At 37.8% G+C, this 27649-nt stretch overlaps 1 protein-coding gene across 1 annotated transcript in view; it reads left to right on the top strand.

Moving 5' to 3' along the window:
- Nucleotides 1-27036, top strand: part of HAO1 (hydroxyacid oxidase 1) — a 60014-nt gene extending 32978 nt beyond the window's left edge. The window contains exons 4-8 of the mRNA XM_059896985.1: nucleotides 850-1025; nucleotides 17463-17554; nucleotides 24052-24210; nucleotides 24326-24395; nucleotides 26312-27036. Coding sequence (XP_059752968.1) covers nucleotides 850-1025; nucleotides 17463-17554; nucleotides 24052-24210; nucleotides 24326-24395; nucleotides 26312-26382 — 568 coding nt within the window. The 3' untranslated portion in view covers nucleotides 26383-27036. The remainder of the gene's footprint in view (nucleotides 1-849; nucleotides 1026-17462; nucleotides 17555-24051; nucleotides 24211-24325; nucleotides 24396-26311) is intronic.
- The last annotated feature ends 613 nt before the right edge of the window (nucleotides 27037-27649 follow it).

The raw sequence follows: 27649 nt of genomic DNA, 5'->3' as shown, positions 1-27649 counted from the left end.
AAAGCAACTAAATGGTGGAGGGAAAAGCAAGACCTGACAACTCATTTGCTGGGAAACACTTCCCAATTCTCCCTATGCCCACCACCACCACCACCACGGTAATAGTAGGACAGGGAAAAGAGTCTACAGAGACAACAGACAGAAGTTGTTAACACATGTTACTGCAGTTCCAGTCTCCTCTAGAATTTTCGACAAGGACTTTGAAAGATTTCTGAAGTCAAATGCAATTGCCAGAATGCAATTGAGATCTGAGTGAAGAAAATGTAATTAGGAGTCAAGAGACCTAGTTTGAAACTCAAATGCTGCCTTAGCTAGTTTTATACTTGGGGACATCTCATTCTGCAGCTCTGGTTTTATTTTCTACATAAAATAGGAATTATAGAGTATCAATTTTATTTTCCAAAAGCTTTTAAAATTGTGGCTATATGAATTCCCTTTGTAAATTGTGATGCATCAAGCGAGTGTTCATCTTTATGATTAGTATGAATTGCTGGCTGAAAATAGCATCAAACTTATTGTTTATATTCATAAACTGGCTTAAAAAGGTAGAGATATTTAAACTTGGCCAAACATTTCTCCTTTAAACTGATTTATTTATGTAAATAACCTAAGATGTAAAATAAACTTTAAGTGACCAATTAAGTCCACTTGATTGTCACATTTAGCCTGGAATCCTGCACCAAAACATGGAAAATGTAAATGCAATCAATCTGTAGATGGTTGAAGAGTGAACAGCCCATTGATTTGAAAAGGGAACCCTTTTTTTTTTTTTTTTTTCATTGAATGAGTCATTGTAAAGATATCTTTAACTCTGGGAAATATCTCATTTTATGTAATTCTTTATTTCAGAATGAAAAATTTTGAAACCAATGATTTAGCATTTTCTCCCAAGGAAAATTTTGGAGACAACAGTGGACTTGCTGCATATGTGGCTAAAGCAATAGACCCATCTATCAGCTGGGAGGATATTAAATGGCTGAGAAAACTGACATCCCTGCCCATTGTTGCAAAGGGCATTTTGAGAGGTTTGTTTATTTCTCTACTTGAGTTCACCATGATTTTATGATTCTTTATGGATATGATCATAATACTTTTTCAGGGAAAATAATCAGGAAAAATGAGTATGGAAATAAAGACATCTTATCTCTCAATTCTCCCTTTTGGTGTTAGTGAGTAAATATTTCCTCCTTCTTAGGTAGTATTCTGAAGGAGAACAGGATTCTCATGAATTAAGAAGTTACCTTTTCTAAAGAATTGGGATGCCATTGCCTTATTTTGGAATTGTCATCAAATCACAGAGCTTGGCAAAATCTAGGTAGAAGGTCTTGAGTTCATTGCTTTGGTTGAAAACTGCCAACAGCTGCTCTCAAACAAGAAGCCCCAAGGATGATATTATGACAGCCAGACCTGTTTAAAGAGGCTTTTCTATTTTTCTCCTGTTCCCTCCCAGTACCAATGACTAGAACTGACTTTTTGAGTGTGGTGAATCCCACATCACCTCCCTTTATAGAAAGGCTGACAAGAACATTAAAATCCTCAAATATCAAGCCGTAGGTATTAAGGAACTTGACCACTTCCTCAGTATCCACATGTATGCAAATCCCACAGGGAGGTGCCAAGGACTCTAATAATTTGGAGTGTAAATGTGTTCACCCACAAAAATGTTTTCTTGCCTTTGAAAACATTTCTTAAGTACTGCTATATGAATAACTGCCCAAAACATATTATTTTAAATGGAAATGTTTAAGTAAGTGGCTCTGGGATGAGAGATTCTATTAACTTATCTCAGGGTTAACAACAACATAGAATCAAAACTTTTTCATAGGCTTTACTTGAATATGTATGAGTTCCATAGCCCCTATTTATAAAATTCTAGGCATGCCCTCGACTTTATTTAATATTCTGTACACAAAAATAAGCTAATACAAGTAAAAGAATGGGCCTAATGAAGCTTTTAAGTAGTGGAGATATGTTTAAATCCAGATCTGTTTTAATCTGTGATTTTAAAACAAAATTGTCACATTCTCTCCTGTTGACCATTGTCTTAGTTCAAAATTTCTGTGGATTATACTTCATTGAGCATATCCTGATATTACAGACACCTTTAAACAACAGTTTCATTGACCTTGCTTGCATCCATATTGTAGTCCATGATTGTTAGTGCTACTTCCTGTAGCTATATTCAACTGTAGGTACTAAAGTATTAACCTGAAGATCTGCCCCATTTATTCATTCATCCATTCAATTATTCACTCACGCATTCATTTCATAAACATTTATCATGCTTACTGTGTGCTAAAATAAAAAAAAATAAAATAATTTGAGGTGCTTGGCCAAAAGGACACCCTATTCTTGTAGGAGACAGACATAAAAACAAGAATTTGGGTGCAATAAGACGTTAGCAGGTGCTGAGATTGAAATCTATGCAGTATAAGGGTGAGGGTGAAAATAGGGTTTAGACAATTATAAAAGTGAGTTAGGGAAGGTTTCATTCCAGAATGAAAGGTGATCCTTGAGTTTTGCCATGATATCAGGTCAAAAGACTCTTTTTCAGACTTCAATCATGACAAAACACAGCAGTCACAAGTTAACAATGTTAAAACATATAAGCCATATTCGAGAATGTAGACTTTAAAATTGTTGAGGACCACTAAGAATATTGATCAGGGAAGCCACCTCATCAGATTAGCATCTTAGAAAACTCATGCTTTGTGTAATGGACCTTCTCAATGGAGGTGGCAAAACTGTGGTCAGGGAGGCTATTTAGGAAACTGCTGTTGCCCAGAAAAGAGAGGGTTATGGCTGACCTACAGTAATGGCAGTGAGGAATCTGAGAGGGTGTAGTTATTTTACAAAATTAGTGCTGTTTCAAGTATTTAATTCACTCTCATCACAGAAGTGGCCCAGGGCAGTTGGCTTAAGAACACCAAGGTCATTTAATTTTTAACCAACTTTGCAATTTTGGATTCCCAGTATATATAATTTTCTACAACTTTGTCCTCTAGGATATGACATGAATCTATTGAATTAGACTTTACTCTCATGTGTTATGTTGAAAAATACTTTGGCTTCTAGAACTTCATTCTGTGGTCATTTTACCAAGGACCACCACCACCACCATCACCTCTCTTTTTTCTTCTTATCCATATGTATTATTGACCTGCTTGTCATATTTTCATTATGTTTTGCACCCAGTAGACAGTCCAAATGTTTGTTAAATAAAATCCTCAGTGAAAACTACATGAATGTCTATAATTAGAGAGAGCACAAAAGCAAGAGAAGGAGAGATAGGGCATTTGGCATTTGAAAGGAAATAACTTATCTATACATGTACAGTTTACATTGTCTAGCTTCTCTGTAACTATTTATTTCATTTATTTAACAAACAAGAATCATCACTATGACAACAGCTACATCAGGTGGTACACATGCCCACTCTGGGTGGAGGGAAGACAGGGGTGGCAAGGCCAGCTGTGGGAAATTCAGGTGTCAATATTTCACAGATCTTCATCCAGAAGTCACATGGATTGACTGAGAGTCATCTATCCTCTTTCATTTCCATTTTCGCAGAAAGACACAGATTATGTTTGTAGGAACATGAAATCATGGGCAACTGAGAAGATCTCAGTGAAACATCACCCCTTACCACCATTTTAAGAATTGCATTCTAATGACTGCAAATTGGACTGCAAGATGTAATCTCTTTCTGTGGTTAAACTCTGACTTTGGAAAACTAGCACAAACTCCAAACATGTTCTTGAAGCAGGATTAGGTCTTTGCCAGAACTCACGCTAACAAATGGCATTTGAGCAGACATATGCTTTTTAGAGTTGTGTTATTTTTTAATTAAAAAAATTTAAAACTAGGCTGTCTCACTTCTGTAGTGGCTTTTGGTCTCTCAGAAACTTCTCTAACTCATTATTTTCCTATCTACAATTTTTAAAGACATTTTCAAAGAATATTCAGTGTTCCTGGATTGTGTTCAAAGCTGCTGCTATGGAGCTAGGATATAGTTACTAAACTCCCGTTGAGATAGCACAGAGTCCTGGGTCAGAAACTCCAAGGGCTTGAGGGTAAATCTTGAGTACTTACATTTCACTTTGGTATTTTAAATTAAGTATGGAAATAATATGTCAATAAGATAGCAAATAGTGCTATTCACTATTGACTATTGTGTTTGTCGATCAATTAGTGTATTAACTGGCAAATCAACAAATGTGGAATGGCATACCAGTAAACTCTAGGGATTAATGAAAATATCAAAGATTCATCAACATTTTGCTAAAACCATTTTGACTCTCTCATTAAGGAAACATTTTTCTCTCTGGGTTAAAATAAAATGTAAAACTACGGACAAGATTTCATAAGCAAGTAGTGAAAGGGGCTCGTATCTGGTCCTAAATGATTACTTTCTGTTTTCCCTAGATACTCATGATCCTATCTTCTGAGCAAACCACTCTGTCATTTCTCCCTACATTCCCAGCACTACCTGGAAGAACACAGAAAACCACCTGAAATGATAGAAGACAACAAACTATGACTTAAGTAGCACTTACTTCAAAATGAAAGGCTCATAATAACCATAATCCTCGCTAGGATGAAAATTTATTATTATAAACAAAACTCAAACAAACTTGCCAAAAGTATCAAGCAAATGAATCTTCTTCTGCCTACTCATCTTCTTAGTTAACACTCCCTGCACCATCAGATGAAAATAATAATAATAATAGTGCATGTTCATCTGGGTGCTCAACATGTGTCAGGCACTTTCGAAGCATTCATTCAACTCCTTTAATCCACAAACCACTCTTATGTGAATCTTTATCCCCATTTTGTAATTTAGTACACTGACGCACAAGAAAAAGTTAAATAACTTGCCACTTACATGGCAAGCAAGTAGCAGATACAGGATTCAAATCTAAGTGGTCTTATTACTAAGCCTAAGGTGTAATCTCTTTTTCATACTGGTAGGATCAGTTTATTGACAGTATTCAATATCTCAAAACACAGGTTATAGCTACATGGTGGCAGGTATCTGCATATACATAGGAGGATTTCGTACATCTTCAATCACGGGGTTCATATATAGTTCATATATTTTGATTTTTTAACTTTTGATTTTATGTTTGGTATCATATACACAACTAGATAACCAGGGCAATTCCAAATACATTTTACATTGTTCATTAAGGTTACTTATGGTTATATCTAGACTTTTAGAAAAATACCACACTACATCTCTTTATCAGAATAGTAAACTCATGCAAACATTAAAGCTGAGCTAGCCAATATGGCAGCCACTAGCCAAGTGTGGCCATTCAAGTTAATTAAAATTAAATAAAGGTAAAATTCCAGTTTCTCACTTACACTGCCACACTTCCATTACTCTATGGCTACATGTGCTACTTTATGGAGCCACACAGATCTGGAACATTTCTATCATCATAGCAAAGTTCTACTGGACTGCACTGTATTAAGGCTGTGTCTTTAGAGAACCGTTTTCCAAACATGTTTTAAATGATGGTATATTGGGCTTTTGGTTCAAAACACTCTTATCAAAACTAAGACCCCACTGAAATTAAAGTATAGAAGTCCAAAAATACATAACACTTATGACAACAAAGCAAAGGAAAATGAGAGGCACAAACAGCAGAGAAACCTCAAGAAATTTATGAAAGAAACAAAATGTAAGAGATCATGTTGACAGGAGGAAAATGAAAAGAAAACTGCCTCTGCAGGTAGTCTTGGTAGGAACCCTGAAGGCAGGAGCAAGTCATATCATGGGATGCCTCAGGGGGCTCTGGGTGTCTAGTGTGTAAGTGTGACAGAGATGGGGGATGAAAAGTGGAAACTGAAAAGCAAGGGGATTAATCGGAGTTCTGTTTGTGAAGCTCACGTACCAGCCAATAATCCTTTCCCCCTCATGCAATAATAGACAACTTGGCATAGTAGCTTGCTCCTTTTTAATGAAATAAATGGGTGCTGGGACAACCTATGGGTGGATGACCTTCACAACATGCCATGATACTGTCCTCATTCTGTCACTGAAGTTCACAGTCCAGTAGCCCCTCAGTTGACTTTCCTTGTCTTGTCCCACATGGAGTTCCAAGAATTTCTTCTCTAGGCAAAGACTTGGCAGGAATAAAATTGATTTGCAAAACAGCTCCAGAAGCCTATATTAGCTCCCTAGTCTTTCTTCTTTGTATATAAGTGAAAAATTTAGCATCACAAGGCATTTCAGAAACACCAAACCATAAAAGACCAAGGTAAATCTGCAGAAAAGCTGATCCCAGAGGAAAGAGATAAAGTAAGAAAAGAACTTTAAAAATTGCAAATGATAGAGAAGTTGAAAATATGCCTAAATAAGAAAAGTCTACCATGAAAAGAAAATCAGAATATAAAAAAGAGCTCCCAAATATTAAAAACATGATTTCTGGAATTAAAAATAAAATTATTGATTAACTGAAGAAGAGAGTCAAAGACATTTCCCAAAATGTAAAACAAAAAGACAAATAGAAAGAAAATATTATTAAATGAAGGAGAAGCTTGAAGACTCTTTAAAATGTCCAATATTCAACTGATAAGAGGAAGGGAAGAAATTATTAAAGAGAGACATTATCTGAATGCTGTAGACATAAATCAGTAGACACGAGAAAACAAGTTGCAGCATATTACATCTCATGAAATTTCAGGAGAAAATGTGTATAAGGAGAGAAAACAAACATAAAACAGGTAATTACAAAGTAATGGGAGTCAAACTGGCCTCAAATTTCTTGTCAACAACAATGGGCACTGGAAGACAATGGAGTCATGTTTTTTTTAGGTTCTAAGGAAAATAATTTTTCAACCTAGAATATTATGCCTAATCCAATTATCATTCAAACAAAAGAGAAGGTATTCAAATGCTCTGTAAGTGTACCTCCCATGGATGCTTTTTCAGGAAGTTACAAAGGAATATACTATAAACAAATAAGAACACTTACCAAATGAAAGCATAAACTTGACTAGAAATAGACTCAACCTAGAGAAGTAGGAGAATTCCTATAGAATGAAGAGTAAAGCCTTGAGAGTAACCAGAGCAGGATAGAACAGGAAGGCAGAGGGCTCCAGGGGGTAGACTCCAGAGGGAAGACAAAAGGATTTAAATAGGTTAGATAGAATCATGGAGAGGTTCAAAAATTGAGAATACTCTAAAGTCTCGTGATAAATGGAGGGGGAAAAAAAGGAAAGGTAATTAGAAATCCAGGAAAAGAAAGCTGTGTGATAAAACACGTATGGTCCAAATATGAAGCAACATTAAAATATAAAATATTAATGAACTAATGGAGTGAGGGGAAAAGTCATCTTTCAATCCTGAGGCTATAGGGTCTTTTCCTTATGAATGGCTCCGAAATTGCCAATGAGATGCCAACAAGATATAATGCATGCTTGGATTAAAACAGTTACATTGAAACATTGGATTTTATATTTAATAAAAAATAAATTTAGAATATCAATCATATATTTAGTATGTAACAAAATGCCTAACACAAGGTATGCTTACAAGTGGATAGATAGCATACAAAAACAGTTGGTAAACACTGGCAATTCATATATTAGATGACCTTTCATACTACAGTTGACCCCTGAACAACATAGGTTTGAACTGCTCAGTGGATTTTTGCAGTTGCAAGTACCACAGTACTGTGCTATCCCGGGTTGGTTGAATCTGTGGATGCGGAGCCACAGATGCAGAGGAACTGCATATGCGGAGGACCGACTGTAAGTTATAAGCGGATTTTTGACTGTGTGGAGGTTGGTGCCCCAACCCCTGCATTGTTGTTCAATGGTCAACTGTATTTTATTGAATTTTAGGGTTTGCCATAACATTCCTTATATAATTATGTATACTATATATTCCTTATAGTATATATATATAGTATAGTATATGTTCCATATATATAATAGTCCCTAATAGTGATAATAATAATAACAACATGATGACATGATGTCTTAGTTGGCTCAGGCTGCCTGAGAGACTGTTTAAAAAAAAGAAATTTATTTTCTCAAAATTCTGGAAGCTGGAAGTCTGAGATTAGATTGCCAACATGGTTGGTTTCTGTGAAGGCTCTTCCCTTGAGTCGCAGATGGCCACCTTGCCACTGTGTACCAACATGACCTCTTCCCTGTGTGCACGGAGAGAGAGAAGAGCAAGCTCTCTGGTGTCTTTTACAAGGGCACAAATACCATCATGAGTGCCCTACCTTCTGGACCTCATCTAACCCTAATTACTTCTCAAAGTATTCATCTGCACATCCTATAAAATTGGGGGGTTAAAGATTCAACATGTGATTTTTTTTGAATTTTATTTTATGTATTTTTATACAGCAGGTTTTTATTAGTTATCTATTTTATACATATTAGTGTATATATGTCAATCCCAATCTCCCAATTCATCCCATCACCAACCCCACCCCTGCTGCCACTTTACCCCTTGGTGTCCATATGTTTGTTCCCTACATCTGTGTCTCTATTTCTGCCTTGCAAACCAGTTCATCTGCACCATTTTTTCTAGATTCCACATATATGAGTTAATATACGATATTTGTTTTTATCTTTCTGACTTACTTCACTCAGTATGACAGTCTCTAGGTCCATCCACGTCTCTACAAATGATCCAATTTCATTCCTTTTTATGGCCGAGTAATATTCCATTGTATATACGTACCACATCTTCTTTATCTACTTGTCTGTCAATGGGCATTTAGGTTGCTTCCATGACCTGGCTATTGTAAATAGTGCTGCAATGAACATTGGGGTGCATGTGGATTTTTGAATTATGGTTTTCTCTAGGTATATGCTCGGTAGAGGGATTGCTGCGTCATATGGTAATTCTATTTTTAGTTTTTTTAAGGAACCTCCATACTGTTCTCCATAGTGGTTATATCAATTTACATTCCCATGAACAGTGCAAGAGGGTTCCCTTCTCTCCACACCGTCCCCAGCATTTGTTGTTTGTAGATTTTCTGATGATGCCCATTCTAACTGGTGTGAGGTGATACCACATTGTACTTTTGATATGCATTTCTCTAATAATTAGTGATGTTCAGCACTTTTTAATGTGCTTCTTGGCCATCTGTAGGTTTTCTTTGGAGAAATGTCTATCTAGGTCTTCTGCCCACTTTTGGATTGGGTTGTTTGTTTTTTTAATATTGAGCTGCATGAAATGCTTGTATATTTTGGAGATTAATCTTTGTCCATTAATTTGTTTGCAAATATTTTCTCCCAATCTGAGGGTTGTCTTTTCACCTTGTTTATAGTTTCCTTTGCTGTGCAAAAACTTTTAGGTATCATTAGGTTCCATTTTTTTTTCTCTGTTTTTATTTCCATTACTCTAGGAGGTGGATCAAAAAAGATCTTGCTGTGATTTATGTCAAAGAGAGTTTTCCCTACGTTTTTCTCTAAAAGTTTTATAGTGTCTGGCCTTATATTTAGGTCTTTAATCAATTTTGAGTTTATTTTTGTGTATGGTGTTAGGGAATGTTCTAAGTTCATCCTTTTACATGTGGCTCTACAGTTTTCCCAGCACCACTTATTGAAGAGACTGTCTTTTCTCCATTGTATATCCTTGCCTCCTTTGTCATACATTAGTTGACCATAGGTGCGTGGGTTTATCTCTGGGCTTTCCATCCTGTTCCATTGATCTATATTTCAGTTTTTGTGCCAGTACCATATTGTCTTGATGACTGTAGCTTTGTAATTATTTTGGACTCAGGGAGTCTGATTCCTCCAACTCTGTTTTTTCCCCTCAAGATTGCTTTGACTATTTGGGGTCTTTTGTGTCTCCATACAAATTTTAAGAGATTTTGTTCTAGTTCTGTAAAAAATGCCATTGGTAATTTGAGAGGGATTTCATTGAATCTGTAGATTGCTTTGGGTAGTATAGTCATTTTCACAATATTGATTCTTCCAATCCAAGAACATGGTATATCTCCCGACCTGTTTTTTTTTTTTTTTTTAACATCTTTATTGGAGTATCATTGCTTTACAATGGTGTGTTAGTCTCTGCTTTATAACAAACTGAATCAGCTATACATAAACATATATCCCCACATCTCCTCCCTCTTGCATCTCCCTCCCACCCTCCCTATCCCACCTCTCTAGGGGGACAAAAAGCACCAAGCTGATGTCCCTGTGCTATGCAGCTGCTTCCCACTAGCTACTTATTTTACATTTGGTAGTGTATATATGTCCATGCCACTCTCTCACTTAGTCCCAGCTTACCCTTACCCCTCCCCATGTCCTCAAGTCCATTCTCTACATCTGAGTCTTTATTCTTGTCCTGCCCCTAGGTTCATCAGGAACAATTTTTTTTTAGATTCCATATATATGTGTTAGCATATGGTATTTGTTTTTCTCTTTCTGACTTACTTCACTAAGTATGACAGAATCTATGTCCATCCACCTCACTACAAATAACTCATTTTCGTTTCCTTTTATGACCGAGTAATATTCCATTGTATATATGTGCCACATCTTCTTTATCAATTCATCTGTTGATGGACACTTAGGTTGCTTCCATGTCCCGGCTATTGTAAATTGTGCTGCAATGAACATTGGGATACATGACTCTTTTTGAATTATGGTTTTCTCAGGGTATATGCCCAGTAGTGGGATTGCTGGGTTGTATGGTAGTTCTATTTTTAGTTTCTTAAGGAACCTCCATACTGTTCTCCATAGTGGCTGTACCAATTTACATTCCCATCAACAGTGCAAGAGGGTTTCCTTTTCTCCACACCTCTCCAGCATTTATTGTTTGTAGATTTTTTGATGATGGCCATTCTAACCGGTGTGATGTGATACCTCATTGTAGTTTAGACTTGCATTTCTCTAATGATTAGTGATGTTGAGCATCCTTTCATACGCTTGTTGGCAATCTGTATATCTTCTTTGGAGAATGTCTATTTAGGTCTTCTGCCCATTTTTGGATTGGGTTGTTTGCTTTTTTGATATTGAGCTGCATGAACTGTTTGTATATTTTGGAGGTTAATCCTTTGTCAGTCACTTTGTTTTCAAATATTTTCTCCCATTCTGAGTTTTGTCTTTTCATCTTGTTTATGGTTTCCTTTGCTGTGCAAAGCTTTTAAGTTTCATTAGGTCCTATTTGTTTTTTTTTGTTTGTTTTTACTTCCATTACTCTAGGAGGTGGGTCAAAAAGGATCTTGCTGTGATGTATGTCATACAGTGTTCTTCTAAGAGTTTTATAGTGTCTGGTCTTAAATTTAGGTCTCTAATGCATTTTGAGTTTATTTTTGTGTACAGTGTTGTGGAGTGTTCTAATTTCATTCTTTTACATGTAGCTGTCCAGTTGTCCCAGCATCACATATTGAAGACCTGTATCTTCTCCATTGTACATTCTTGCCTCCTATATCAAAGATAAGGTGACCATATGTGTGTGGGTTTACCTCTGGGCTTTATATTCTGTTCTACTGATCTATAGTTCTTTTTTTGTGCCAATACCATACTGTCTTGATTACTGTAGCTTTGTAGTATAGTCCGAAGTCCGGGAGCCTGATTCCTCCAGCTCCATTTTTCTTTCTCAAGATTGCTTTGGCTCTTCGGGGTCTTTTGGGTTTGCATAAAAATTGTGAAATGTTTTGTTCTTGTTCTGTGAAAAATGCCATTGGTAGTTTGATAGGGATTTCATTGAATCTGTAGATTGCTTTGGGTAGTATAGTATTTTCACAATATTGAGTCTTCGAATCCAAGAACATGGTATATCTCTCCATCTTTTTGTGTCATCTTTAATTTCTTTCATCAGTGTCTTACAGTTTTCTGCATACAGGTCTTTTGTCTCCTTAGGTAGGTTTATTCCTAGGTATTTTATTCTTTTTGTTGCAATGGTGAAATGGATTGTTTCCTTAATTTCTCTTTCTGATCTTTTGTTGTTAGTGTATAGGAATGCAAGAGATTTCTGTGCATTAATTTTGTATCCTGCAGCTTTACCAAATTCATTGATTAGCTCTAGTAGTTTTCTGGTGGCATCTTTAGGATTATCTATGTATAGTATCATGTCATCTGCAAACAGTGACAGTTTTAATTTTTCTTTTCTGATTTGGATTACCTTTATTTCTTTTTCTTTTCTCATTGCCGTGGCTAGGACTTCCAGAACTATGTTGAATAATGGTGTTGAGAATGGACAACTTTGTCTTTTTTCTGATCTTAGAGGAAACGCTTTCAGTTCTTCACCATTGAGAATGATGTTTGCTGTGAGTTTGCCATACATGGCCTTTATTATGTTCAAGTAGGTTCCTTCTATGCGCACTTTCTGGAGAGTTTTTATCATAAATCGGTGTTGAATTTTGTCAGAAGCTTTTCTGCATCTATTGAGATGATCATATGTTTTTTATTCTTCAGTTTGTTAATATGGTGTATCACATTGTTTGATTTGCATATATTGAAGAATCCTTGCATTCCTGCAATAAATCCCACTTGATCATGATGTATGATCCTTTTAATGTATTGTTGGATTCTGTTTGCTGTTATTTTGTTGAGGATTTTTTCATCTATATTCATCAGTGATATTACTCTGTAATTTTCTTTTCTTGTATTATCTTTCTCTGGTTTTGGTGTCAGGGTGATTGTGGCCTCGTAGAATGAATTTGGGAGGGGTCCTCCCTCTGCAATTTTTTCGAAGAGTTTGAGAAGGCTGGCTGTTAGCTCTTCTCTAAATTTTGAAAGAATTCACCTGTGAATCCATCTGGTCCTGGACTTCTGTTTGTTGGAAGATTTTTAATCACAGTTTCAATTTCATTACTTGTGATTGGTCTGTTCATATTTTCTGTTTCTTCCTGGTTCAGTCTTAGAAGGTTATATCCTTCTAAGAATTTGTCCATTTCTTCCAGGTTGTCTGTTTTATTGGCATAAAGTTGCTTGTAGTAGTCTCTTAGGATGCTTTGTATTTCTGTGGTGTCGGTCGTAACTTCTTTTTCTAATTTTATTGATTTGAGTCCTCTCCCTCTTTTTCTTGCTGAGTCTTGTTAAAGGTTTATCAATTTTGTTTATCTTCTCAAAGAACGAGCTTTTAGTTTTATTGATCTTTGCTATTATTTTCTTTGTTTCTATTTCATTTATTTCTGCTCTGATCTTTGTGATTTCTTTCCTTCTAATAACTTTGGGTTTTGCTTGTTCTTCTTTCTGTAGTTCCTTTAGCTGTAAAGTTTGATTGTTTATTTGAGATTTTTCTTGTTTCTTGAGGTAGGATTGTATTGCTATAAACTTCCCTCTTAGAACCGCTTTTGCTGCATCCCATAGGTTTGAATCATCTTGTTTTCATTGTCATTTGTCTCTAGGTATTTTTTGATTTCCTCTTTGATTTCTTCAGTGATCCATTGGCTATTTAGTAATGTATTGTTTAACCTCCATGTGTTTGTGTTTTTTACGTTTTTTAACCTGTAATTTATTTCTAATCTCATAGCGTTGTGGTCGGAAAAGATGCTTGATATGATTTCAATTTTCTTAAATTTACCAAGGCTTGATTTATGACCCAAGATGTGATCTATCCTGGAGAATGTTCCATGTGCATTTGAGAAGAAATTGTATTTTGCAGTTTTCAGATGGTACGTCCTATAACTATCAATTAAATCTATCTGATATATTGTGTCATTTAAAGCTGTGTTTCCTTATTAATTTTATGTCTGAAAGATCTGTCCATTGGTGTAAGTGAGGTGTTAACGTCCCCCACTATTATTGTGTTACTGCTGATTTCCTCTTTTATAGTTGTTAGCAGTTACCTTATGTAGTGTGGTGCTCCTATGTTGGGTGCATATATATTTATAATTGTTATAACTTCTTCTTGGATTGATCCCTTAATCATTATGTAGTGTCCTTCCCTGTCTCTTGTAACATTCTTTATTTTAAAGTCTATTTTATATGTTATGAGTATTGCTACTCCAGATTTGTTTTGATTTCCATTTACATGGAATATCTTTTTCCATCCTCTCACTTTCAGTCTGTATGTGTCCCTAGGTCTGAAGTGGGTCTTTTGTAGACAGCATATATATGTGTCTTGTTTTTGTATCCATTCAGCAAGCCTGTGTCTTTTGGTTGGAGCATTTAATCCATTCACTTTTAAGTAATTATCGATATGTATGTCCCTATTACCATTTTCTTAATTGTTTTGGGTTTGTTTTTTAGGTCCTTTTCTTCTCCTGTGTTTCCCACTTAGAGAAGTTCCTTTAGCCTTTGTTGTAGAGCTGGGTTTGTGGTGCTGAATTCTCTTAGCTTTTGCTTGTCTGTAAAGCTTTTGATTTTTCTGTCGAATCGCAATGAGATCCTTGCTGGGTAGAGTAATGCAGGTTGTAGATTCTTCCCTTTCATCACTTTAAATATATTGTGCCAGTTCCTTCTGGCTTGTAGAGTTTCTGCTGAGAAATCAGCTGTTAACCTTATGGGAGTTCCCTTGTATTTTGTTTGTCGTTTTTCACTTGTTGCCTTTAATAATTTTTCTTTGTCTTTAATTTTTGTCAATTTGATTACTATGTGTCTCAGTGTGTTTCTCCTTGGGTTTATCCTGCCTGGGACCCTCTACACCTCCTGGACTTGGGTGACTATTTCCTTTCCCATGTTAGGGAAGTTGTCAACTACAATTTCTTCAAATATTTTCTTGGGTCCTTTCTCTCTCTCTTCTGCATCTTGGACCCCTATAATGTGAATGTTGGTTTGTTTAATGCTGTCCCAGAGGTCTCTTAGGCTGTCTTCATTTCTTTTCATTCTTTTTTCTTTATTCTGTTCTATGGCAGTGATTTCCACCATTCTGTCTTCCAGACCACTTATCCGTTCTTCTGCCTCAGTTATTCTGCTATTGATTCCTTCTAGTGTATTTTTCATTTCAGTTATTGTATTGTTCCTCTCTGTTTGTTTGTTCTTTAATTCTTCTAGGTCTTTGTTTTTTTTATTCTTCTCGGTCTTTGTTAAACATTTCTGGCATCTTCTGAATCTTTGCCTCCATTCTTTTTCCAAGGTTTTGGATCACCTTCACTATCATTATTCTCAATTCTTTTTCTGGAAGGTTGCCTATCTCCACTTCGTTTAGTTTTTTTTCTGGAGTTTTATCTTGTTCCTTCATGTGGTACATAGTCCTCTGCCTTTTCATTTTGTCTGTATTTCTGTAAATGTGGTTTTTGTTCCACAGGCTGCAGGATTGTAGTTCTTCTTGCTTCTGCTGTCTGATCTCTAGTGGATGAGGCTATCTAAGTGGCTTGTGCCAGCTTCCTGATGGAAGGAACTGGTGGTGGGTTCAGCTGGGCATTGCTCTTGTGGGCAGAGCTCAATAAAACTTTAATCTGCTGGTCTGCTGATGGGTGAGGCTGAGTTCCCCCTCATTGGTTGTTCGGTCTGAGATGACCCAGCACTGGAGCCTACAGGTCCTTTGGTGGGGTTAATGGTGGACTCTGGGAGGGCTCACACCAAGGAGTACTTCCCAGTACTTCTGCTGCCCATGTCCTTGTCCCCACGGTGAGCCACAGCCACCCCCCGCCTCTGCAGGAGACCCTCCAACACAAGTAGGTAGGTCTGGTTCAGTCTCCTATGGGGTCAGTGCTCCTTCCCCCTGTGTCCTGATGTGCACACTACTTTGTGTGTGCCCTCCAAGAGTAGAGTCTCTGTTTCCCCCAGACCTGTCAAAGTCCTGCCGTCAAATCACACTAGACTTCAAAGACTGTTTCTCTGGGAATTCCTCCTCCCATGGTTGGGTAGCCTGACATGGGGCTCAGAACCTTCACTCCTGTGGGTGGACTTCTATGGTATAATTGTTTTTCTGTTTGTGAGTCAACCACCCAGAAGTTAAGGGATTTGATTTTATTGTGATTGCACCCTTCCTACCATCTTGTTGTGGCTTCTCCTTTGTCCTTGCATGTGGGGTATATTTTTTGGTGGATTCCAGTGTCTTCCTGTCAATGATTGTTCAGCAGTTAGTTGTGATTCTGGTGCTCTCGCAAAGGGGAGTGAATGCACATCCTTCTACTCTGCTATCTTGGACCAATCTAGAACATGTGAATTTTTTTTTAAACTTTTTTAAAATTTTATTTTATTTTTTAAAATTTATTTATTTATTTATTTATGGCTGTGTTGGGTCTTCGTTTCTGTGCTAGGGCTTTCTCTAGTTGTGGCAATCAGGGGCCACTCTTCATCGCGGTGCACGGGCCTCTCACTATCACGGCCTCTCTTGTTGCGGAGCACAGGCTCCAGGTGCGCAGGCTCAGTAATTGTGGCTCACTGGCCCAGTTGCTCTGCGGCATGTGGGATCTTCCTGGACCAGGGCTCGAACCCGTGTCCCCTGCCTTGGCAGGTAGACTCTCAACCACTGCGCCACCAGGGAAGCCCGAACATGTGAATTTTTAAGGACACAAACATTCAGTCTATACCACATGGATTTAACATTTCCATGTACCTATAATTTTAGAAGAAAAATATTTCTAACATTATTTTGAAAAATGGGAATATTTAAAAAGCAGTATTCCATGAAACACAGTTTGGAAGATGGTGATTTAGCATAAAACTTTCAAACAATCAGAATTATAAACTCTCTTGTGAATCTTTTTTTATTATTCTTGTCAGTTCTGCTCTTGATCTCCATTGCTGAATTTATAAATATATACAATGTTCTGTATCTATCTGCTTAAGTTTCCAAAACCTGATTTCACTATAGCCTTGGGCTATCTTTGAGTGTTAAATTGGAGAACCAGTGTTATTTTCATAATTCTGTTAGAAAATGGTTTTTATTGGGAGACTTTTGAAAATAATAGTTAAAATATAAAGTATAAAAAAAGTTGGAAACCAATTTAAGGAAATGTTAATCTACTATTTAAAACTATATTTTCAGAAACCAATATATTTTGAAACATGATTAGAGGTTTAGCATGATTAGAAGCATGATTAGAGGTGTAGCATATAATTTTCATATTACATTTTTGTATATTTCCATGGGCAAAATATGTTTAATTATAGAACACTATTACTTAAAATAATTACTGAAGTTATATCTTTATATTAAGGAATGTTTTTGAAATAGACTTGTTCATCACCTGTTGTACTGAAAGTGCTTGCTACTTGTATGTTCTTTTATGTTATCCAAATTGTAGAGGAATAATTATATTAAATGCTAAATAATATCTTGTTAATAAAAAATTACTTAGCAAGAGTATTTAATTTTGAGGATAAATACATTTTAACTGCATGTCAATTTGCTATCTATTGATAATTTTATTTCATCATTAAATTGTTTTAAGTGTTAACCTTTTTTGGCCAAAGAAGCCATCATTATAATTCCAGATTTAACCCTTGGGTGTATTTCTGTGTTAAAATTTCCAAGCAAGATACGTATGTATGAGGTCAGGCTCCCTTTGACTGGGATGCTTTAGCCTCAAAACTCAAGCCTTTATTAAGTTGCCTTTTCCATACAATGGTTGTCTTTCTCTTTCTAGGTGATGATGCCAGGGAGGCAGTTAAACATGGTTTGGATGGGATCTTGGTGTCAAATCATGGGGGTCGACAGCTTGATGGGGTGCCAGCCACTGTGAGTTTTGGCAAATGCCTCAACTGGAATTCTCATTTCTATCCCACTTTTGGCTATCTCTATGACTGCCTTTCATTGTGTATATATTTTTGTGTGAACACTCAAGGTAAAATATGTATGAGTATAGGTAAGAACTCAGATTTTAAGTTTAGTGGCAAGTAACTACCTAAATTAGATAATTATTCAGTCTATTTAGTTGTAAACTTATAAAAGCCTGTGTTAAATACGCAGTCATTTGTGGGCAGGGATTATTCCTGTATTCATAAATATACCAATAGGTATATTATAAATTGGAGTATGAAAGAAAAGATTATGCCATGAGTTTCCTGAAAGTGGGGGTTGAAGAACTGCAGAGTGAGGGCAGGTGGGGAAAGGAAGTAGAAATCCTGTGGTCCAGGTAAGGAGATGTCTGCTGCAAACAAGCTACTCTGTTGGAGCTGTGAACTACCTTGGCTGCATATTGGAATCACCTGGGAAACTGTAACGACTCCTAATTCCTAAGCTGCACCCTAGATCCATCCATCAGAATCTTGCAGGACCAGGGGAGGCAGAGGCACTAGTATTTTTGACAGCTACCCAGGAGATCCAATGTGAATCTATGTTTTGTATACACTGTACACACTGTGCTAGGCAAATCAGAGTCCAGAATCCAGATATAAAAGTAAACTAAACTGGCTGGAATGATGTGGGATGGAGTCAAAACTGTAAAGGAGAGCAATTAGCTCCAAAAAGGCAAAGAGCCAAGGAGCCCAACCAGCGGTAGATTTTAAGATCAAGGATTGGTGGGCCCAGAAATGGATCAAAAGTCATGGAGGCAGACACATATCTAGGGGTGGATTTCATGGATCCGTGATCTAGAATGGAGGCCAGGAGCTGTAGGTGGAGTGGACATGCTGTCCACTTGTGGGAACATGACCAAGATTCTTTTAGATGAGGCAATGGGATTGCAGTTGCCTTTCACCTCTGCTCTGTTCCCATGTGGACCCATGTTTTACGAGTGTGAGTCTAAAAGTGGAATGGGAAAGAGTGAGATGTGTTTGGGGAATACCAAGGAATCCATTTCGTTTGCATTACCTGGTGGGCGTCGGGAGTCCTGGGAAATACACTTGCTCGGAGAGGTCTGGGATGAGGTCCTTTAATATTATGAGTCATTGAATTTGCAATAGCAAAGCCCTGAGTTAGCAGCAATGAGTATCACAAATTGGACTGTGGCATTACAGGGGGCAAGAAGATCAATGAGGTGGCCCACATAATTATGAGAGCCAAGGAAAGAGAGAAGGGCCTGACCTGCTATGGAGCAGAAGGACTCAATAACCTCTCCAAATTTCAGCTTTTTCATCTTTTAAAGTTTAAAAATCAATTAGATTACTTCTTTGGTGCCTTTAAACTTTAGTGTTCTATAATCTCAATTATTGTAGGCAAAGTAAGCTAGCATCATGTAACAAAATTTAAATAAATATGTATCTACAAAATAATGTGGATGGACTTCCTAGGCCATCATTTCTGAGCTGGATCATCATATGCATTTCCCCCTTTTGTCAGAACCATTTAGTCATAGTTAATAGGGGATGGCTTTAATTGGGATGAATATTTGAATTTATTCAAATAATTTAGTAAAGTAGTAGTGGATTACTGTTGCATTAAACTAGCAGGCTGATTTAGCTAAAGCCATGGATGCTGTGTAGGTTAGGGCAGATTTAATGATGACAGGGGACTATTGGGTATACGCATTTGCACTCAGACTTTTTCATGAAGCACTAATGGGCTAATGATAGGAATGAATCAAGTCTTTGCATGCAGTCAATAATTAAAATTAAAATTAAAACAACTTCATAAAATTGAAAGTTGTCAGCTCTTTCCAATTCAGCATTACTTATAAAAACCCATCTTTTTAGGTGATATTAAACATTGCCTGCAGTGGAGAGTGAAGAGCTCCTTTGGGCAGGGAGAAGTTGGTCACAGTTCAAGGCTTTTCCGCTGATTTATGACTCTCTTTTGTATGAAGATGTAGACTTAGTGTGCAGGCCAAATTCAGTTTGTTTTCTAAAAATAAAATTTAAATCTACTGAAATCAAATCTAACTAGATTTTAAGGGAAAAATATCTAAATGGTGTGATTTATTTCCTTCTGGCTGAGGGGATATGGAAACTTATCTAAAAGGGCTTTGTGAGTTGTGGTCTCAGAGACTATTTTAAGAAAAACAATTATCTTCCTCTTCGCATGATGTGTGCATGAGATGAGATGCTTGCTTGAGTTTTGCCTCCTACTTTAGAGCAAATTTAAGGTGCATGACAATGAGAGGAATGTGAAACAGGATTGAGGTTATAGTGAAGGTGTTTTTCTCTCAGTGTGGTGGTTTTGAGGCGTGTGGCAAAAGGCCTGGAGGATGCTGTGGTGTAGAACTTTTCAGTAGATGCACAGAAGGACTTGCTGTCCTGTACATTCTGTGACATCATAAGTCAGAGTCAAAGAGGCAACATGATTTCACTGGCAGAGCATTGAAATGAACCCAGAGTTTTGGGTTCAAGTCCTTGGCTTGCCTCCTCTGAGGGGTGAGAGCTGAGTGAGCAAGTTGCTCAAACTTTTCAGCCTTAGCCTCTTCATAATGTTGTGTTGGTTGCAAAAATAAAACATCTGGATTATATGATTTCTACATTTCTATAAATCACAGAGTTTCTTTGTATGGAGAAATACTTATCACTACGAGTCCTAGAACAGGAGTTTGACTTAGATCCATCTTAATGCAATGCTACCAAGAACCACTGCCAGACCCCTGCTACAGCAAAGAGTTTAAAAATAAGTTCATGTTAAGATCCTTACCCTGAAGGTAATGATGTGGCCAAGACTTGTCTTGGAGTAATTAGAGAATGATATGGCAGAATCAAATCGATTTCCAAAATCCACAGTACTGGAACATCTCAAACTGGGGTCTAAAGACAGATTCTCTGGAGTCTGAACCCTAGGAGAATTTTTTTTTTCATTTTTTCATCTTTGTTTTGATGCTAACTGGACCCAAACTACCTTAAACTTAAATATATGACATTCTTTTCTAGTGAAAATTCTCAACTGTAAAACCTTTTCAGAAAATAAACTTTGGGTTGTTAAATGAGTGTTTCTAAAATTGAGTCCTTGGGCATATTCTATGAGATCTTTCATTTTTCCTTCTGAAAGGGATTCATGAAATTCTACCTTTGAGAAACACTTGATATATCAGTTAGCTTTTGCTGTGTAACAAACCACTCTGAAATTTACTGGCTAAAATCCAACAGTCATTTATTCATGTCACAACTTTGTGTGTTGGCAATTTGAGCTGATGTCTACTGGGAGGTTTTTCTGGTCCTGGCTGGGCTCACTCATATGCGTATGTGGTCAATTGCTGGGTCTACTAGGGCAGACTAGTGTAGGATGACATCAGCAAGGATGACTCTGCATCGTCTCACATCTAGCACATTAGGTGGCCTGGTTTCCTAGAGAGCAAGTGGAAATATGCAAAACCTCTTGAGTGCTAGGCTTAGAACAGGCACGCTGTCACTTCTCTCTTGTTCTATTGGTGAAAGCAGGTCACAAGCCTAGTTCAGATTCAAGGGGTGAGGAAACAGACTCTTCTGGCCCCATTTCTCCCTCTTGATGGGAAAAGCAGAAATGTCACATTGCAAGGAAATGGAGATAGGGAAGGAAATAGTTGTAGCCATTTTTACAGTTTCAAACAATCGCCAGACCTATATGGACCAGTGATTTTCTAAACGTGTTTAGTAGAACTCACACCCCCACCCCCAGCCAGGGCTGCCTGGTGAAGCGTGATGGGTAGAGAGTCAGAGGATGACTTGTGGGCAGTGGCCTGGAAACTGTCTCCTTCACTGTTAACTAAAGCACATCTGGCTTTATCTGCTTTTGTTTGTGCTCGACTGCTTTGGTTTGGAAATCAAACCAGTATAGGACTGGATGCTATAAGAAGGTAGAAAGATGGAAGCCCTCTGTGAGTGGAAGTTTTGTGGGACAGGGAGGACCTGGAAGTGCGTACCTTGAGCAGGAACAGGAAAGAGGGGGGTTCTTTGGGAGTCAGATCCCTGTGGGATTCATTTTGGATTCCTTAAACTGCCTGGCATAGTGCCTGGAATCTGCCAGGTAATCAATAAAGTGTTTGATAAATCAATGAATGGGATATATGTATATGTATAGCTGATTCACTTCATTATAAAGCAGAAAATAATACACCATTGTAAAGCAATTATACTCCAATAAAGATGTTAAAAAAAATCAATGAATGGATGGATGAGTGAGTAGTAGTACATTGGAATCTTACCGTATTTTCCTGTAGATTAACTGTGCTGGAGATAAGCCCGAAATTAGTTGTCTAAAGAACCTTTAAGGAAAGAAAAGCTGAAATGAATCGTCTCTTAGATGTGTAGCAAGCTGAAAAAAAAGGAAACAGAACAGTCTTAAAATAGTGGATTTGTCTACTACATTTACTTATTTAATCTGCTCTGATCAGAATTATTCTGCATAATATATACACAGTAAAACTACAGCTCCAGAAAGAAGAAAGGGAGGATAGAAATGCTCAGCTATGGATAGAACATCCTTGTCCAAGGACACAAGAAACACCAATCTGGACTTCATTTTATAACCCAGGATTCACATTTTAAGTATCCTTATTAGTTTATTTTTTAGGCCAGTTTGGGCATTGGAAATATCCTAAACAGACTTGATTTGCGTGACTGTGAAAATGTGTATTGAACCCAACCTAGCTAATATTTTTCTTTGGTTTTGGTTTCAAATGGGGAAATATGCTTAATTATAGCTTGCATCATCACTTGGAAATTGTAGCATTTATATGTTGATGTAACTTGCCTGACTAAAAAGAGGACTATGTATAGGTAAAGGGACGTATGTAAATGGATCCAAAGCATGTTTGGCCAGGCAGAAAAGCCAAAAGGAAAAGGGGAAAATCACACTACCTGCCAAACGTTTTAGGGGCCCTGCTCCAACTGTTGCCTTCACTTCCTCCAAATCTGTAGTCAGGTTTGGTCTTCAACCTTTTACACAAAACTCTCTTTAAGTTGAGCCTCTAAAATTTTAGGGGAGAAGTGGGAAAGCTTTTGAGTGATTTCAGCACAATTATTTCTAGAAAAACTGCACTTGAATGTATGGACTTAATTTTATATTTAAATACTTGGGGGTGAAAGTGGATAATTTCTACAGATTTTGATCTACAGGTCACCTTGAGGATTGTTTCCACCCTCAAGTGCAAAGATTCACATCAAAGTAGCCAATTGTATCATTACTAGCTATTAAAACTATTGGCTATTAGCCAACTTTATGAGCTAGAAAACAAGATTCCAAACTCAGTGATTTAAATCAACAGTCTTTATTCCCATGAATCTTTGTGTCATGGGGGTCTGCTGATCTAGATTTGGTACTGGTTAGATGGCTGTGCTCCAAGTTTCAGGTCCAGCTGGGCTTGGATGGGACAGCTCTGCTTGCTGAATATTTTCTCTGGGTCTCAGCTAAAGGGGAAGCACTGCCCGGGGGATTCTCCTCTCATGCAAGGTGCAGGAGAAAATTGAAATGCATGAGGTCTCTTAAGGCCTATGCCCAGAAACGGCACTCTGCCACCTCTGATCAAGTGTCATTGGCCAGAGTAGGTTGCAAGGCCAAGGCCACTGTCGAGGAGTGGCAAGTGCACTCTGTTTCTTTTAGTAGGAAAAACTGCCAAGTGGCCTTGGAAAAAGTGGGTTCAGAGTGGTGTGAAGAATTAAGAACAATAGTGCAATCTACCAGATTGACCTCAATGAGGATCTTATATTCTCTAGTGCTGATATAAGCCTATCATCAATTGCCAATCAAGAAGAGGATCTTCAAGGTTCATGTGGTCATTTTCCTTAAAAGCAAGAAAAATGTTTTCAGGGAGAGTTCTCTAATGTATAGCTGCATGTTTGCTACATTATTATATATATTTGCTATATTATTGTACATATTCCCGTATTTTGGATGGGAAAATCAGAGACTAAGATTTTCTGTGACTGGTGGTGTCTGCATTTTTATATACCATTGCTTCTACCACAATCTGAGTATGAATTTTAACAACTGATTTTTCAATGAGTAAATAATGTTCAGAATAATTTATATGAGCAAGATAATTCATTTATATTTATGTGTTTAATGAAAAAACAGCTCTGTATCTTTATGATCATTACGTGCTTTTAAATTGTGTTTATATATTTTTTGGATCATGATATTTGAACTTGAATACCAGGAATAGAATAAAACCCTTGGACTTTGATAGAAAAATAAGTCACTCAGTTCCAAATTTAGTCGGTTTTTTGTTACTAGCATTTGCACCTCTTTTATTTTAGGAGGGAATAGTTTTACTGTTGATTCTAAACCTAGCCTCGTTCACTCTAAGCCCTAGTCAGATGGTTGGTTGCCTGAGGAAGTTGAATTGGAGAACAATTCAGCATGCATAGTATCACTTTACTGACCTTTTCTCTACACAGATTGATGTTCTGCCAGAAATTGTGGAGGCTGTGGAAGGGAAGGTGGAAGTCTTCCTGGATGGGGGTGTACGGAAGGGGACCGACGTTCTGAAAGCTCTGGCCCTGGGAGCCAAGGCTGTGTTTGTGGGGAGACCGATCATTTGGGGCTTGGCTTCACAGGTAATGGGAGGACAAAGCAATAAATATATAAAACAGGATGACTCAACTGTGAAATAAATCTGTGAAACCATTCAGACTGACTTACTCAAAAGATCTGTGTCTTCTATTTGCTTAGGGAGAGAAAGGCGTTCAGGATGTCCTTGAGATACTGAAGGAAGAATTCTGGTTGGCCATGGCTCTGAGTGGTAAGACTTGGTGCTCTCATTTACAACTTCTTTTCTTCTGGGTGTCTTTAGGCCAGGCTCCTTGGTGGAGAGAAGTGAATTTGAAGGGGAAGAGGATGGAATCATTTGGAGTGTAATTCAATTTAACGTTGGCTGCATACTCACAGCTCTAGTGCAGATTGCCCTCTGGACGGAGAAACTCCACAGTGTGTGCTGTCTGTAGTGGTCACTTAGCATTTGACAGTCTTCTCAGGGATATTTTGGTGAGTCTTATTAGTACCTTAAGGGTGAACACTATATTGAACACTTCCTCCTCTCTTAACACATGAATGAGAAATCTAACTGGCTAGTCAACAGCTCCATCTGGATGTCTAAGGGGCATCTCAAAGTCTACCAGTCCAAAACTAAACTGCCAACTTTCCCCATTAAACCTGCTCTAACTGCCAACTCTCCAGTCTCAGTTCATGTTAATACTATTGTCTCAGTTGCTCAGATAAAAAATCTTAAGTCACTCTTGACTCCTTTTCTCTCTCATACCCTCACATTCACAGAGGTGCTTTCTGTAAAAGAGACCTACTCACCACCTCCTCTGCCACCAGCCTGTCTGGAGCCTTCATGATCTTTCTTCATCTTGGATATTGTGATGGTCTTCCTGTGTATCCTTCCCATCGTTGTTTCTCTTTCCTAGGGAATTTTGGGTCAGCCTGTCTATTGTTGCTTCCATCCCTGTCCCAGTCTATTCTGATCACAGCATCAGGACCATTCTTTTAAACATGAACTCAGGTCATATCACTCTTCTGATCAGAACCCTCCAATGGCTCTCAATTTATTCAGAGTAAATGCTGAAGTCTTTATGATGGTCTACGAGGTCTTATGTGGTTGACCTCTGTCACCTCTCTGACTTCAGCTCCTCCCACTCTCACTCTTGCTTATTCCACCCAGGCCACATTTGCCTCCTTGATTATCCTTGACCATGTCAGACATATTTCAGCCTTAAGGTTTTGGCCTTGGCCACACCTCCTACCTGGACGCTCTTTCCCCAGATATCTACATGGCTAACTCTCCCATGTCCTTCAAGTCACACTTACATCCTACTTTCTCACAGAGTCCCATCCAGACCACCATATTTAAAATGGCAATTTGTCCTCCACCCACTCAACTTCCAGTTTTTATCCCTGTTACTATTTCATTATTTTTCCATAACACCTAACACCTTCTATAGATAATCTATCACATAATTTATTTTTTAATTACACGTATTATGTATTTTCTGTTTCCTCTCTGGAAGTAAGAACCCTGAGGCAGGGATCTTTGTTATCTTTACTGCAGTATCCCCAGTGTCTAGAGCAGTGCATAGCACATAAATAATAAGTATTTGCTGAAGGAACGAACAAGTAAACAATCACTATTATTCCTAGTGACTGGATTTGACTCAGAATGGACCTCTAGATACAAAGAATCACCTTGAGACAATTATCTCCTCCCCCACTTTTGAAAATAATGAGGGCTTCCTTTTCTGTGATTCGTATCCCTCAGATTGTCCCCAGAGATAGAATTCTGGAGATCAGTGGTCTACACACTCCTGAGCTGAGGCTGTGTGGACACAGCATCAGTGAGAAGAACGCCATTCTCTGAATCCTCACTCTGCATTTTAATTTGCTACAGACATATCCTAAAAGAGAGCTTTCAGTCACTGACTCTCTATTAAATGTGGCAGAAAAGAATATACTCTTTGTGTTAATAAAAATATGTGCCAGTCATTTTGTGTTAAGGACTGTTTAGGTAATAAAAATGGTCTCATGCCACATAAGATTTGGCAAGCCTACCTTGAATCATAAACCTTACATTTGTCAAGTTTTACATTCCTTGGGAAAACGATTACCTGCCTGATTATTATTGCATTCATTTCATATTAAATGTATGCGTTATTTTTTCAGGGTGCCAGAATGTGAAAGTCATCGACAAGACATTGGTGAGGAAAAATCTTTTGGCCGTTTCCAAGATCTGACAGTGCACAATATTTTCCCATCTGTATTATTTTTTTTTTGGCGTATATTACTTGACAAAGAGACACTGTGCAGAGGGTGACCACAGTCTGTAATTCCCCACTTCGATACAAAGGATGTCGTTCTTCTCCAACAAAATAGAAATCCCTTGCTATTTTAAGTTCATTGCTTTTGACTTTTCAATGAGTGTCCTAGGAACCTTTTAGAAAGAAATGGACTTGCATCCTGGAAATATATTAACTGTTAAAAAGAAAACATTGAAAATGGATGTAGACAACGTCATCCCCTGGCAGCCTCACGTGCTACAAAACAAAAGACATCCTTGGGTGAAATTGGAGGTAGCTAGTGCAGAGGTAAAAAGATAATGATCTCCCTGTTTGTTAACCTGCATTGTGTGTGGATATCCCTAAAACCGTGTTCTTAAAATCTAAGCGCAGGTTCAGAAGGCTGGATGTGCCTGGAGAAACAGGAGATTTGAATTCACAACACTAAGGAGATAGCATTTGAGAGAATTTGGATAAGTTGGTGGTAATTTGTGATTTTTCTAGATACTTTTTAACACCCTGGGCTATTCTACTTCTTTGAATGCAGATTTCCATTCACATCCTTAGTATCAGAATATATATGAGTATTTTATGATATAGATTGCTTCTTATTCAGAGAGAAATAAAGCATTTTTTGAAAAGAAGATATCTGGTCAATTTGTAACTGTGGAATTCAACCATTTTAATCTCTGAACCCGAACTACCTCTCTGTTCCCTGTGAATACCCATTCATTCTCTTATACCTCCTAGTTCCTCTTCTTTACTCGTTTGCTTCTTTCCACTCACAGTCACGTGCCGGGCCAGCTACATGCTTTGTGAGGGCCATGCCAAGTGAAGATGTGGACCCCCTGTTCAAAAAAGCAGGAAAAAGGCCTTTTCCTTTCTTTCAAGGTTTTTCTCTTAACCTGCCAAGGTCTCTTTTCTTTGCTATTTAATGTCATGTTTCCTTGGGGACGGGGATCCTCACGGGTGCCTGAACACCACCCTGTGATCTGTCCAAACTCCTCTGTGCCCAGGACCCTGCTGGGGGTGGATGGCGGCACTGCCACTGGGCCGGTGGTTCAGCCAGCAGCCAAGGACTCATTCAGGAAACGTGGGGAGGTGGTGGCAGGGTGGTTGGGTGGGGAGTGGGTGGGATAATGTGTGATTCTAGACTCCCAGGCCCCAGCACGTGTTCCATGGTCCCGTCATCCTTTACTTATAAAACGCAAACTCAAAGATAAGA

The sequence above is a fragment of the Balaenoptera ricei genome, chromosome 15, assembly GCF_028023285.1.
Source record: "Balaenoptera ricei isolate mBalRic1 chromosome 15, mBalRic1.hap2, whole genome shotgun sequence".
NCBI classification, from domain to species: Eukaryota; Metazoa; Chordata; class Mammalia; order Artiodactyla; family Balaenopteridae; genus Balaenoptera; species Balaenoptera ricei.
This window is presented reverse-complemented; position numbering and strand designations above follow the sequence as displayed.